The sequence below is a fragment of the Bactrocera oleae genome, chromosome 3 (genome assembly GCF_042242935.1).
Source record: "Bactrocera oleae isolate idBacOlea1 chromosome 3, idBacOlea1, whole genome shotgun sequence".
NCBI lineage: Eukaryota > Metazoa > Arthropoda > Insecta > Diptera > Tephritidae > Bactrocera > Bactrocera oleae.
Window position 1 is genome coordinate 75,847,024 of NC_091537.1, and position 12,501 is coordinate 75,859,524.

Consider the following 12,501-nt stretch of genomic DNA (forward strand, 5'->3'; position numbering starts at 1 on the left):
ACTTAAGTGTTTTTCGTACGCACGCTGTAATTACCACCAAAATCAATAACGGTTAGTGGATAATTCGCTCGACTGTTGGGTCTACATAACTGAATCAGACCCCGATTCGTAACCTGTCAAGAACTGTCAACTGGGCAACATTTCTTAAAATTCGTTTGGCAATATTTTCTGTTGCTAGAACTAAAACAACAAACTTCACGGAGCCACCTACTCGACAACTGTTGTGCGTCAGTGTTGAGCCTTTAAATTTAAATTTTTTGTTGAAAAAGACATATATTGTTTTTTGTGAATAATGACACCTTTATGTAGCAGACGCGTATTTTCAAGAGAACTTCCTACTCTAATATACTCACGCAAAACATGAGCGTGTGTACCCGCCTACTCATGCACACATCATTCATGCGTACGCTTATTTGCGCCGGTTTCATTTCTATTAAAATTTTTTGTGAATTAATTAGAAAACTTTTCCCAACTGCCAGCAAAAGAGTTCTACGCATTATGTATAGAGATAGCGAAGAGCTGTGAAGGCAGGAGAAACATAGTAAAATGATTGAATGAATGTGGGAATACAGTTATGCCTGCGTGGCACAATAACAAAGCGAGATATGTATGTATGTATGTATGTTTGTGTGAATATAGTGTTAAAGTAATGAGCTTGCTCCAACCAAAGAATTATCCTCAGAATCCCTCCAGCGCTCTTTAGTATTCCAAATCTCTTTCTATTGCTTTACGCAGTGCAATCGTTAACTGTGTAGAGTATTACACCTTCTCCTCGGTAATCCAACTCAACTTGAATGTGGAGTTCAAAATATTGGGTTGACTTGAGCGTTGAGTAGAAATGAAGTGTATATTTTGTTTAAAGTCTGAAAGACAATTGAAATGAGCTAATTTTAAATTGAATAAAGCAAAGTTGAATCACTATACAAATGTAAAAACTCTCATATAACCATGTGCATGAAAATGCCTCTCAGCTGTTGAATTGAGTGACGCCTCAAATAATGCCAACGAAATTCTCAATAATCGAAAAATTCATCTGAAACCATTAGGCACGTCTGCAAGTTTAGTCATGGAAAGATTTATGTTATTATTTTGCGAATATACTTGTATACACAATAACAGTGAAAGTTTAAAGTTGAGTGGAAGTAAATAATTTGCGAAATACTCAGACAAATTGGTGATTTTCTCTGTCTGGGCTGTCTAAGTTTAACATTACATAAAGTACATTATGGTATTATTTTGAATGCCCGCAGCGTGTAGCCTAAGTGTTTAGTGCTAAAATTTAATTTTACCTCAACTGATTGGGTGTGGCACTTGTGCGTGGCGTTTGACACCACAGTGCGCCAGTTAAGCAATTACTCGCCTAATTAGTTAGTTTTACAACTTTCATTAGTCAAACAAAAGATAAAGTTATTTCCAAGCAATATTTAAGACTAATGGAAGCATTTTCATTGATATAAGGTTTACCGTACATTTACTTAACCTCTTTTACACTGAGAACATAACCTTCTTTAATTGAATAAGTGAAGAGCGATGTTGCCAAATCGTTGGCTAAGCTTCAAATTTTTAGTCTTAAAAGTACTAATGGATCTATAACTATATTCACGTGTTTTTGTTTTTTATTTAAAATGTAAACATATACTTAACAAACCATTATATAAAATATTGCCCATATAAAGCTATATATTTTCTCATCTCTCTGACAATTTGTGGATTTTATCCATCGATTGGCGATCAAGACCAAATCAAGCCTATTTTTGATACCCGGTTCTGATGTGAACCGTTTTTCAGTGAGAACGTTCTGCATCGACTAGAACAAACGGTAGTCAGAGAGGACAAGGTCAGTTTTAAACCGGTCTTGCAACATTAGGCCGAACGTTATCATGATGGAAAACTATTACCTCGTCTCTACTCGCATATTTTGAGTATTTTTCGGCAAACGGTCGCTTCAATCAATAATGATATGTTGTCGGTAGCGTTCGCCATTAAGCGTTTTACCGGGTGTTAAAAGTTCATAATGCTGCTCCTTCTGCAACCTTCAAATGCAGAGTATTACCTTGACTTCATAAATAGCCGGATTTGCCGTTGATTTGTATGGTTGGCCAGCTTTCACATATGATGTTTTGCGTTGGGTTGTTGTAATGGATCCATTTTTTGCTACCAATCACAATCCAATACAAACACGATTTTTTTGTGGCGTTCAAGCAGCATTTCTGTCATTCAAAACCATCTCTGAACGTCTCTTGGCTTTAATTCATATGACATCTAATTTCCTTGCTTTCGAATGTATCCGGCTGCTTGAGTGACTTCCAAGATTATGGGAGCTCTTATTGGGTTATTCTTTAATCTTTAACAAGTAATGCTTTCAGTTCGTCATCTTAAAACTTTTGGCCGCCCACGACTAGAACATATTTATACATTCATCATAAACTTCCACCAAAATACGATGACTTTCGGCTGCGGTTTTCCCCTTTAAAGTACCAAAGACAGTGGCTTTTAACATAAAAGCCATGTCTTAAATATCCAACAGTCATTCGAAGGCGTTTTGGAGGGTAATTTAGTTTATTTTCCGGCCTACACCTGTCTCCGTACTTGAAACAGGCACGACATCGAACATTTTCTGGTTTATACTAAAGTAACTGAAATAGTTAATAGAATGAAGGTAAGGAAAGTAAAGTGAGGCTGATCTTCACTTTATTCATATCAAAAAGATTATCACAAACCAGGTTACTCAACCGGTGGAACATATCACTCTCTTTGGCTTGAAATAAATGACGTTATGTTTCACAGCTTGATAGTTAGAATAAATCAATTTCAAAATGCGCTGGTTCTCCCGTATTGATTCAATTCTGCATAATTGTGTGATTTTAATTGTTTAATTAAAGCAACCAAGCGGAAAATAAAATATATGAATGATTGCTTGTATAAAAGAAAGTTATTCGATTTCGATGTTTCCGACAAATAATCAGCACAATATCAGAATACAACTTTGTATCAAAATTCCTTCGGATATCTCAAAAATTTACGAATACATTTTTTTTATCCCTAAAAGCTAAACTTTGCTTTAAAAATCACTGGCTTAAAATCGGTTTTAGGCACATAGTTTCTCAGAGAAATTTGTTAAAAATAATTTCCAGAATATTTACCGCATATGTGAAATAAAAGTAGATCTAAAAGTGCAATATGAATACTGTTCTTAGAATGCAATTAGGAGTACCAGTGCATATCTGATGACTACTTTCCCATAATATTAGACTCTCTCACTCTAAAATTTAAAAAATTTAAATTCAAATAGCACACAGGTCGAATGCGGAGGAACATGCCTTCCTGTAGTAATGCTTTGGAATCTCACTTACTGAAACAGGCCGAAAGCGAAATTTGAAATTATCAGTAACCAATTATTACAGTCATTAATGTATATTATTTTGGATCTCCAAGCTTTACCCACCTTTAACAGAAGATTTGATTCTATTAATAGTACAATTATTTTTGCCATCTATGTAGTATATGTATGTGTGTATATCAAATACAGAGGCTGTGGTTAAATATATTTTGCCGTAGCCTAAAATTAATATCATTAAGTTTTATTTTGGTTTATGATGTATCAATAACTGCAGATTTCTTCTCATTAGAAATCGAAGTATTTTTAATATAACCATAAACTTTCGAAACCCAATAATGGATTTTTATACATTAAATTTAAGTTTGGCATTGTGAAAGAAATGAATTAAAATCAACTCCCAAGGTTCTGTAATTACACTTCTCTGGAAATATTCTCACTAATCAGGTTTACGTAAAAATCTTGTGAGTGACTAATTATACAGATTTTGTAGCCTCTAATTATGAACAATTTGCTGTGTTGCAGGGCAGAGGTCAGTGACAACAGTCGATGAGAGAGCTCTGAGGCATTGTGACTGTTAATAGCAAGACTATAAAAAAATTTATGTATATTTATGGATCCAATGACGTCGTTAAATATCTTGTAATATGCAGTTTTTCAAGTACATATTATTGTAAAGAATGTTATTCTTTTTTTATGAAGACTCTGCAACATATGCGTCTTATATACCTTAACGGATTTCACGAAACAGCAGGAAAATCAATGATAAATCAAAGTTTCTTAATGAAATCCAACCAATCAAGTTAAAATTTTAATATCCTTGCACATCTTCATAAGCGTACAGTTTTCACTAATTTTTGCTTTCATTTTGCGCTCTTTCCTCCTCACAGCGTTTTAAGGACAGTGACATCGAAGTAAAGCGAAAGGATGGCATCATGTTGCTGCGCGAATTGGCAGCTGAGGTGAAAAATTTCATGGATTTCAAACGCAACGCTGTAATGGTAAGTTCACACATACATACATACGTACATTAATATATTATCAATAAACGTAACTGTAAAGCTACATAACACAGTTATGCCGAAGCCAATGCCAAACTAATGAAGGCGGAAACGCCAAAACTGGCAAAGGCGTCGCGAGGGCGGAATGAAAGTGCGGCGCGTTGGCGCTTAAGAGCGACGTAGGTTGGCAGCCAACAAAATGTCCTTATGGCGCTCGAAAGTAGGCAAAAGCGGGAGGGACGAACGTCGCAAAGCACTGTCGAAGCAGTGAAGTGTTTAAAAATTATAATTTCTTTGATATCCGCGAGCGATTTTTTGAGAAATTGTAACAGAAAGCAACGTTTTTGTTAGTGTGCTTCACGCTGGTAGTGTAGGCATCCATATTATATGATAGTATGGGTATACAATTTTGAGGCAAGAACATGTAACGTGAAAAGGGGAAAAGTGTCCAAATAAGCTGCAACTTCAAAATAATGCCGTTAGGCTTTTGTGGCGCGTAATAAGAAGAATCTTAAAAGTGCAGCCATACAATACAGTGGTTAGTTGTATGCCAAGAACTCTTCCACAGATTATGAAGCTTCTAAAATTGTTGAGGCAATCTTCTGGAGTATATGCATGAATATATAAGTATATGCATATATACAAATATATATCAACAAAAGTTATGAAATAGTGTAAGTAAAAGCTTAATACGATTCCGCTATTTTATATAGCTGCGAGCGCTTACGCTTGCGTCGAACATAAAACGTAAAGACTCAGCTTTCCATGATTTTGCCATTATGTTGCGTATTTATTGGGTAATAAATAAAAAAGGTATGCATAAACTTTAGTTACCTTAAGATAAGCGCGCGTGTGCAAATTTTATTTATTGGCTGAACGGCATGCCTTTAATCACATACAACTTATTATTAGCGGCTGGTCAATCGATTGCAGTAACTAACAAACGCTGAGGTGTTTTCTCGTTTTTATGACTAGTATAATATTACTGCTTACTTAGTGCGTAAATTTTGGGTCATTGATTTATGTTTCTGCTGTTTTATTTCAAAAGCTCACCTGTAGTTAAAAGATAACAGCGGTTAGTTTTGGATAATAAAAATTAAATAACACATGCGCGATATGATACGGTTGTAAGCCGTTTTACTTTTTAAGAAGTGTTGGGTTCTGAAAAAAAAAAATAGTATGATATTCATAGAACAGTGCGCTGCTTTAATACCATAGATATATTTCCCGTACATAAATTAGGCCCATTGCGAATTTGTAAACGCCTTACCGTTTACGCTCAAAGTTCCTTATACTTGTAGGCATAGCGGTCTAACGGGCTGCCCTATAATCGCATGTAGCATGTTGTATTTAAACTTTCAGTATACTGTGAGATACAAGTATTTTCCACGCTATTCTGGAGACAGATTCAAAAATCTGACCAAATTTATTGCCAAAATTATCATATGTATAATATATGGCGGAAACGTGCCATGAAAAAAATTTTTTTTTTTCCAAAAATTTTCTTTTTTTATAATCTACTGGACGCACAGGTTAAGCTGAAACAAATTTTTTTTTTCGCTCCACCCTACTCCCTATGGTTCTAGGAAAGCCATTTTTACCATCATATCTCAAGTTATTGTTTACAGAGACAGACGAATGGACGGATAGACAGACAGCCATGAAAAATTTAACTCATCTCGTCATCTTGATCATTTATATATATATAACTCTATATCTCTTTAGTATAGTTTTCGGTGTTAAAAACCAATGTTGATTGAAAAAAACTAATATACTCTGGAAGAAAATATTGCGAGAGTTTGAAAAATATACATAACTAGCCAAACCTTTGCATTTTAATACGCAACACTAACTCATGTAACAGATTAGGTAGAGTTTAAAGTTAAACGCCAAATTATTTTGCAACTTCACATCGCTATAGTGTATATTTTATTCACGAACAAATTTAAATATTGTTTCAAGTTGAGAAAGTAAGCTTCGTTAAGCTTTTGATGAGCCAGCAAATATTTGTATATAACTCATATATGATTTAGTAATTGTGGTAGAAATAACTAAAACAGTGTGGCATGCAGCACTGAATCCTTAAATAGATGGCTGTTTGCGAAAAATAAACTAAAACAATATTCAAAGGCAGCTAAATGGCAACAACTGAACCCCATAATATGTGTATATAATATTTTTAAAATTACAACAACAACAACAAATATACACTCTTTGCACACCAATTTCATTTTGCACCTTTATCCTCCTTATGATATTTTGCCTGCATTGAAGACATTACTTTACTGCTGACACGGTCCAGCAACACCACAAACATCTGCCACCCGCAGCCGTAGTCGAGCCGCATCCGCATCCGCATTTTATATGCAGAAAACTTTGGCACAACTTTTCAGTTTTCGTTCGTTTGCTTGCCTCTATTTAATATTAGGAGAAAAAAAAATTCCGAATTTTCTTACGGTGCCTCTACTATGAAAAGAAGCGTTTGTAACGTTTGTATATGTATATAGTGGTAAATACTCGCCAACAACAGTGGTCCCATGCCACACAACTGCTTCCACTCACACGCTTTCATACCCTTTTCACATATAACACTATTCTGTGAAGGATTATGGTGTCGCTCTTCTTGAAACACCTATCCGAACGTACGGAACCAACTGTGAAGGGATATGCATCGGTTAATATATACACATGTCTTTAGGCATCTATTTGTACATGTTTAGGCGCACACGTGAATTTGCGGCTGCCATTGCTACGAAGCGGGAGGGGGAGCTATCGCAAGCTACGCTTACCTAAATTCATTGCCTTCGTCCATCATTTTATGCGGATATATTTGCCTCCAGGCTCTGTTATGTCTATAAGTGTGTATTTACTAATACATATACAAAATTTACCTCAGTCACATTAATATTTATTGGCCCAAGTATCTTTAGCATTTTTATTATGCATATTTGATAAATTTTACAAGCTTTGTTTTTTTTTGTTGTTGATGTGGCTATGTCCGCACATTACTTTGGATTGAATTATCCAACAAATCTACAAAAAACCTTTAAATGCGTTTACTAGGGATGCAGAAATGAAATGCTTACATAAATACATTTATGTAAGTTGTGAGTGTAGTTGATAGTTCTAAGTGTGGAAAAAATTTCATTAGATTTGAAAAAAAGATCTCAACAAATATTTAGAATGTGTTAATTTAGGACTAGGCTAAATAATACAATACATTTCTTTAAAATACCCTGAAAGTGTTTAAAAATGCTGAAAGAATTTTAGACGTAAAATTTTTAATTTAAACTCTTAACCTGAGTTAGAGTACACAAGTTGTTTCGGTAGAACAAGATCAATTAAAAGCGTTTAGCATGTGTACATGCATTTTAGGACTTCTGTTAGACTTCTTATAACAAATTTTGTGAGAATCCTTTAAAAAGAGCACATACCTTTTTGATAGAACTAAGTTTTATTTACTCCCAAATTAATATTAGGCCAGTTATATAGTAATTGACTAGTTGTAAGATATTACTACAACTAAAACTAAAACAAGGACTGGTCTGGGAAATCCGAAACGCTTAATTTCTTTATAAACGCTGCTCGAAAGAAAGCGCGTTGCATATAAAAATTGCAATTAGTCAAATTTAAAATAAATTAATCGCGTATTCAACCCGGACTTGTTCCATTTTTTTTTGGCGATAACTGTTTTATATTCTAATTGGATATGTAAACAAGTAAGAAACTGCTAAGTTCGGGTGTAACCGAACTTTTCACACTCTTGCAACTTGCAAGGGTCAAAGCCGGCTAAATACCTTCAGGTGTTGGCAATATTCAAAATGGTAGCGAAAGGGTTCAACTTCATTGCTCAACGAAATCGTAAATGGGTTACAATCAAGTTTGGTATCATATGAACTTATTTTAAAAGTCATAGACTGCCTTAGTTTTATTACTTATTTATATTGAAGGCCAAGCCATACATATAATTTTAGAAATTTTAAGATAACGTATCCATTTAATTTCATTAAAATATCACACATTTTGTTTAACCTAAACGGTTGAAAGTCATTACACAGGACATATTGGGTGCAGAGAAATGGAAGTGCTAATTGCATAATTTTCGATATTGCACAGTTATACTTAAGAACTTATATTCATGCAATTTTATAAATATATAAGTATATGGTAAACATATATATGAAATAAAGTCAGCCGGACGTTTAAAACACCTAAAGATCAGTTATATATGGGTCTAAGGTAAGTTTTTGACCGATTTTATTAATTTTAGGCAAAAAGTTACGCTGTTATAAGAAAAACACCTTCTATCAAGTTTATTAAAATAACTCCCACATTGGATATTTTTGGAAAAAAATCAACTGGAAGTTCCAAAATCTTTAAATCAGGTACACAAGTATAGTAGGATGGAGCGAAAAAAAAAATTTATTTTTTTGCTTAGCCTGAGGGTAAAATTTGTGGATTATAAAAAAAGAAAATTTTTGGAAGAGCTGCCTATTATTTAAATAATAATTTAAATTTCGAGTTAAAAATTTTTTTTGGCTTAAACTCTTTACACTTATATTAAAATTACCGAATTTGACGGTTATTGAATCAAAATTTATTTTAACGCTTAAAGAAAGCATGTTGTCGTTTAAGACTTTTTTTTAAAACCCCAATTATGACCACACAATTTTTTTTTAAAGAGGACTTTTCACAGCTTCTAGAACACTTATCAAAAACTTTTTACGAAATAAAAATTTTAACTCGAAACTTTACTTTAAAATTGAGTGGGATGTTAAAAATGTTTTCTATAATCTACAATCTACAATCTTCTTTTTGGAAAAAGAAACAATTTTTTTTATAATCTACAAATTTGACCTTCAGGATAAGCAAATACAATTTTTTTTATTTCGCTCCAATCTAGTCTATAGTTCTAACAAAAGTATTGACCCAATTCAACCCATTTTGGACACAAGGGTATATTATTATCATAGAAACATTTTTCCTGAATTTTAATAATATATCTCACAGATTGATCAATACAAATATTTTCGGCAAAAATTCAGCCATGCGCACTAGGTCCTCAATACGGTATGTGGGGTCTTAAAAAGTAAAAGTGCAATTTCGACAATTTTTGGGCGTAAGATGAAATACGGACTTAATGTATTTGTGCAAAGATGTGACTGGATACATTGATTGCTGCTTGATTTGTATACTGGAAAGGGAAGGAATCTAATGCAATTTAAAACGTTGTTGTTTGGGAAGTAGGCATGGTTTTTGCCTGTTTTCACCCATTTTCACACTGGCATGGTTTTTGCCTGCTTTCACCCATTTTCACACTGTAATGAGGCATGTCAGGATAATATCACACAGCATTTATTTGAAATCGGTAGAGTAGGTTCTGGGTTTTTCACCTTAATTGTCCAAATTTGATACCGAAGTTCTGTAAAGTCTGCTCGTGCCATCTCGGGTGTAAAATTTAATGTATCTGAAGAATAGATTTGATTTATCGCGCTTTTAGTAGATTTTAACAAATCCGTTGTCTGGGGAGAGGGAGGAGTTATAATCCGATTTCATTCATTTTTGCACTATTGGTAGGAGTTTTTGAAGAATTTTTCTCAAGCGAATTTGATTATTATAGCTTTAGTTATATCAAATCTATTAGAGGGCGGAGCCACGCCAAATACCAAATTACAGTTCTATTTCTTAATTTATTGCTTAATTATGGCATTTTATGGCTTTTCGATTAATGGCGTTTTGTGAGCGTGCCAGTGGTTTGATTATGCCCATCTGCGCACTCGCTAAGGTATACGTGTACAAAGTTTCATGGCGATATATAACTTTTTACTCAAGTTACAGCTTCAGGGCGACATCCGTATTTCAACTCGTCTCGTCATGCTGATCATTTTTATATGGTATATAAACCTATATCTATCGCGATTAGTTTTAGGTAATACAAACATCCGTTAGGTAAACAAAACTACAAGTATTATACTCTGTAGCAACATATTGCAAGAGCATAAGAATCTTAAGAAAATTTTAAGAAGGTGGTTAATTAACCAACAGCTATGTATTGCCATTGATCCCAAAGTATCATTTGTAGAAAAACATATGAAAGACGGTTAAAGGAAACCAATTTTAAATTCATGGAAAAGATACTGATTCATAAAAAGCGATACAGATGTTGAGATGATAGACGATGCGTTTAATTAATTGTACAGTGAATAAAGTAACAGAGACTACTTTTTATTGTTTCCAAAGAGAGAAAATAGTATACATATCAAGAAGGCAGTGATGATTGGAAACAATAAAAATATTAGAAAAAATAATTATTGTGAGTTTGCAAAATGTGATTGGAAGCCCAGAGACCCTTAAGTAGGGACAATATTGCCTTCCCACAAATCATGTACCAGTAGAGCTTAAACAGCCGGAAGGCAAATGAACTAGAAATGTACAACAATAACGAAATTTAATATTTTGCATAGCAGCTATAGTTATAGCTTCTCCGAAAGAACCTAATTAAGGATCTTCCAAATCTAAACGAATGTTCGAACTCGAAAATTTGCTCTGGTTATATATACGTTTTCTTTAAGATCAAAGTATACCTTTTAATATGGATTTCGTCGTTATTATTGATCTAAAATAGGTCAAATGTTCGCATAGGTCGAGTTTCGCATAAACTCTAGCTAAAAGTATTATTGAACGGATTTCTTCTTTGACTATAATTCTACGAAATTTGATTGGTAACAATATAGCTTACAAATAGCTAATACCAAAAAATGAAACAGGCTACTGCCAACTTCAACGGAATTAGAGCATTTTTTGTGCTTGTTTCTTAGCTTCCATAGACTATAGAATCCGTAACAAGAAAATTAGTTCCGGAAAGGAAAATACGATAATACACAATGAGTGAAAAAATTAATAGTTCAAGGTCCTTATTATGACGTACTACCAGGTTCTTTTAAGATTTAGAGCATCATATCTTTTGAGCGTAATGAACTCTTAACCTTATATACGTTTTCGAACTACTGCAGAAATGTATACAAATATTACAAGAATTTTATTAATACAAAGACGTTTCACATAACCGAACGTTGGGGGTAAAGTCCATTGTAAGCTTTTGGACAACGTGTAAAACGTTTCAATGAACCCACAACCGCTCACCACTCCGTTTCAGTATTTTATTAACGATATTTCTGTTGCTTTCTCAATTAAAAAACCAGACTGTGCGACCCAGTCTACAATAACAAAAGCAAATCAGAGAGCGTAAATAAATAATTCGGCAGTTTATTTGAGCATCCACCCATTTACCAAAGCAATTGACGCTCGGTTTGGTTATTACCCGCACAATTGGTATTTAACAGAAGGAACCCCTGAAAATGGAAGGCAGCGAGTGCGGGGATCTCTAGTGGCTTGTGTTGCTGTTGTCTGTGTGAGGTTGTGTGGCAGCCAACTATTGATGAAACCACGGCAATCGACAATTCGATGACTGCCGAATGAATGGACCGTTCGTGGCTACCACAGGCATGTTGTTGTTGTTGTTGTCGTTGTTATTGTTATTGATGCTTTTGCACGTGCAGCGTGGTCATCAACACCGCCAACAAAAAATAAGCGTCGCGTCGCATCAACATAACCGCATAGCTACCCGCCTGCTCAAACGTCGTCCTTACAATTCACCCGCTTTTCCCACCTTCGCACCACCGCAACCGCAAATGCCACATTGGCAATTTGCACTTGTGTTCAACATGAAAGTAATGAAAAACAATTCGTGCATGCGGTGAGCCGACTAGACAACGAACGCGGCGCGGCGCAAATGCATAACTTCGCAGGACTTTAGAGACTCTAGAGAGATTCATGCCTGTTGCCGGGGTAGCGGTGTCATGGGTCAGCTGTCTGTAACAGGCGCCCATAACGAGCAGCCAACAACTGCTGCAGGTTGCACTTCCGCTTCGTATGTGGCGGAAAATAACAACTACAATATGCTACAAAATAAAACAAACAACAACAAAACAGTAAGAAAAAAAGTAACGGTAAATACAGTGAAATGGTAACGCGGCTCGCGCGGCAAATGCCACCTGACAGGACAGCAGAAAGCTACAGCGCCGTAGTTGGTAGGTGGACAACTTTATGGCCAGTGCAAATTGTTTGCCTGTGGGCCGACCGAACTATGGCAGCCACGCGAAT

At 34.9% G+C, this 12,501-nt stretch overlaps 1 protein-coding gene across 3 annotated transcripts in view; it reads left to right on the top strand.

The window, feature by feature from the left end:
- stol (voltage-dependent calcium channel subunit stolid) overlaps positions 1 to 12,501 on the top strand; it is a 91,974-nt gene that overhangs the window by 56,587 nt on the left and 22,886 nt on the right. For all 3 annotated transcript variants that reach the window (XM_014239928.3, XM_070106906.1, XM_014239929.3), the window contains exon 4: positions 4,228 to 4,338. In XM_014239928.3, the coding sequence (XP_014095403.1) occupies positions 4,228 to 4,338 (111 nt within the window). The remainder of the gene's footprint in view (positions 1 to 4,227; positions 4,339 to 12,501) is intronic.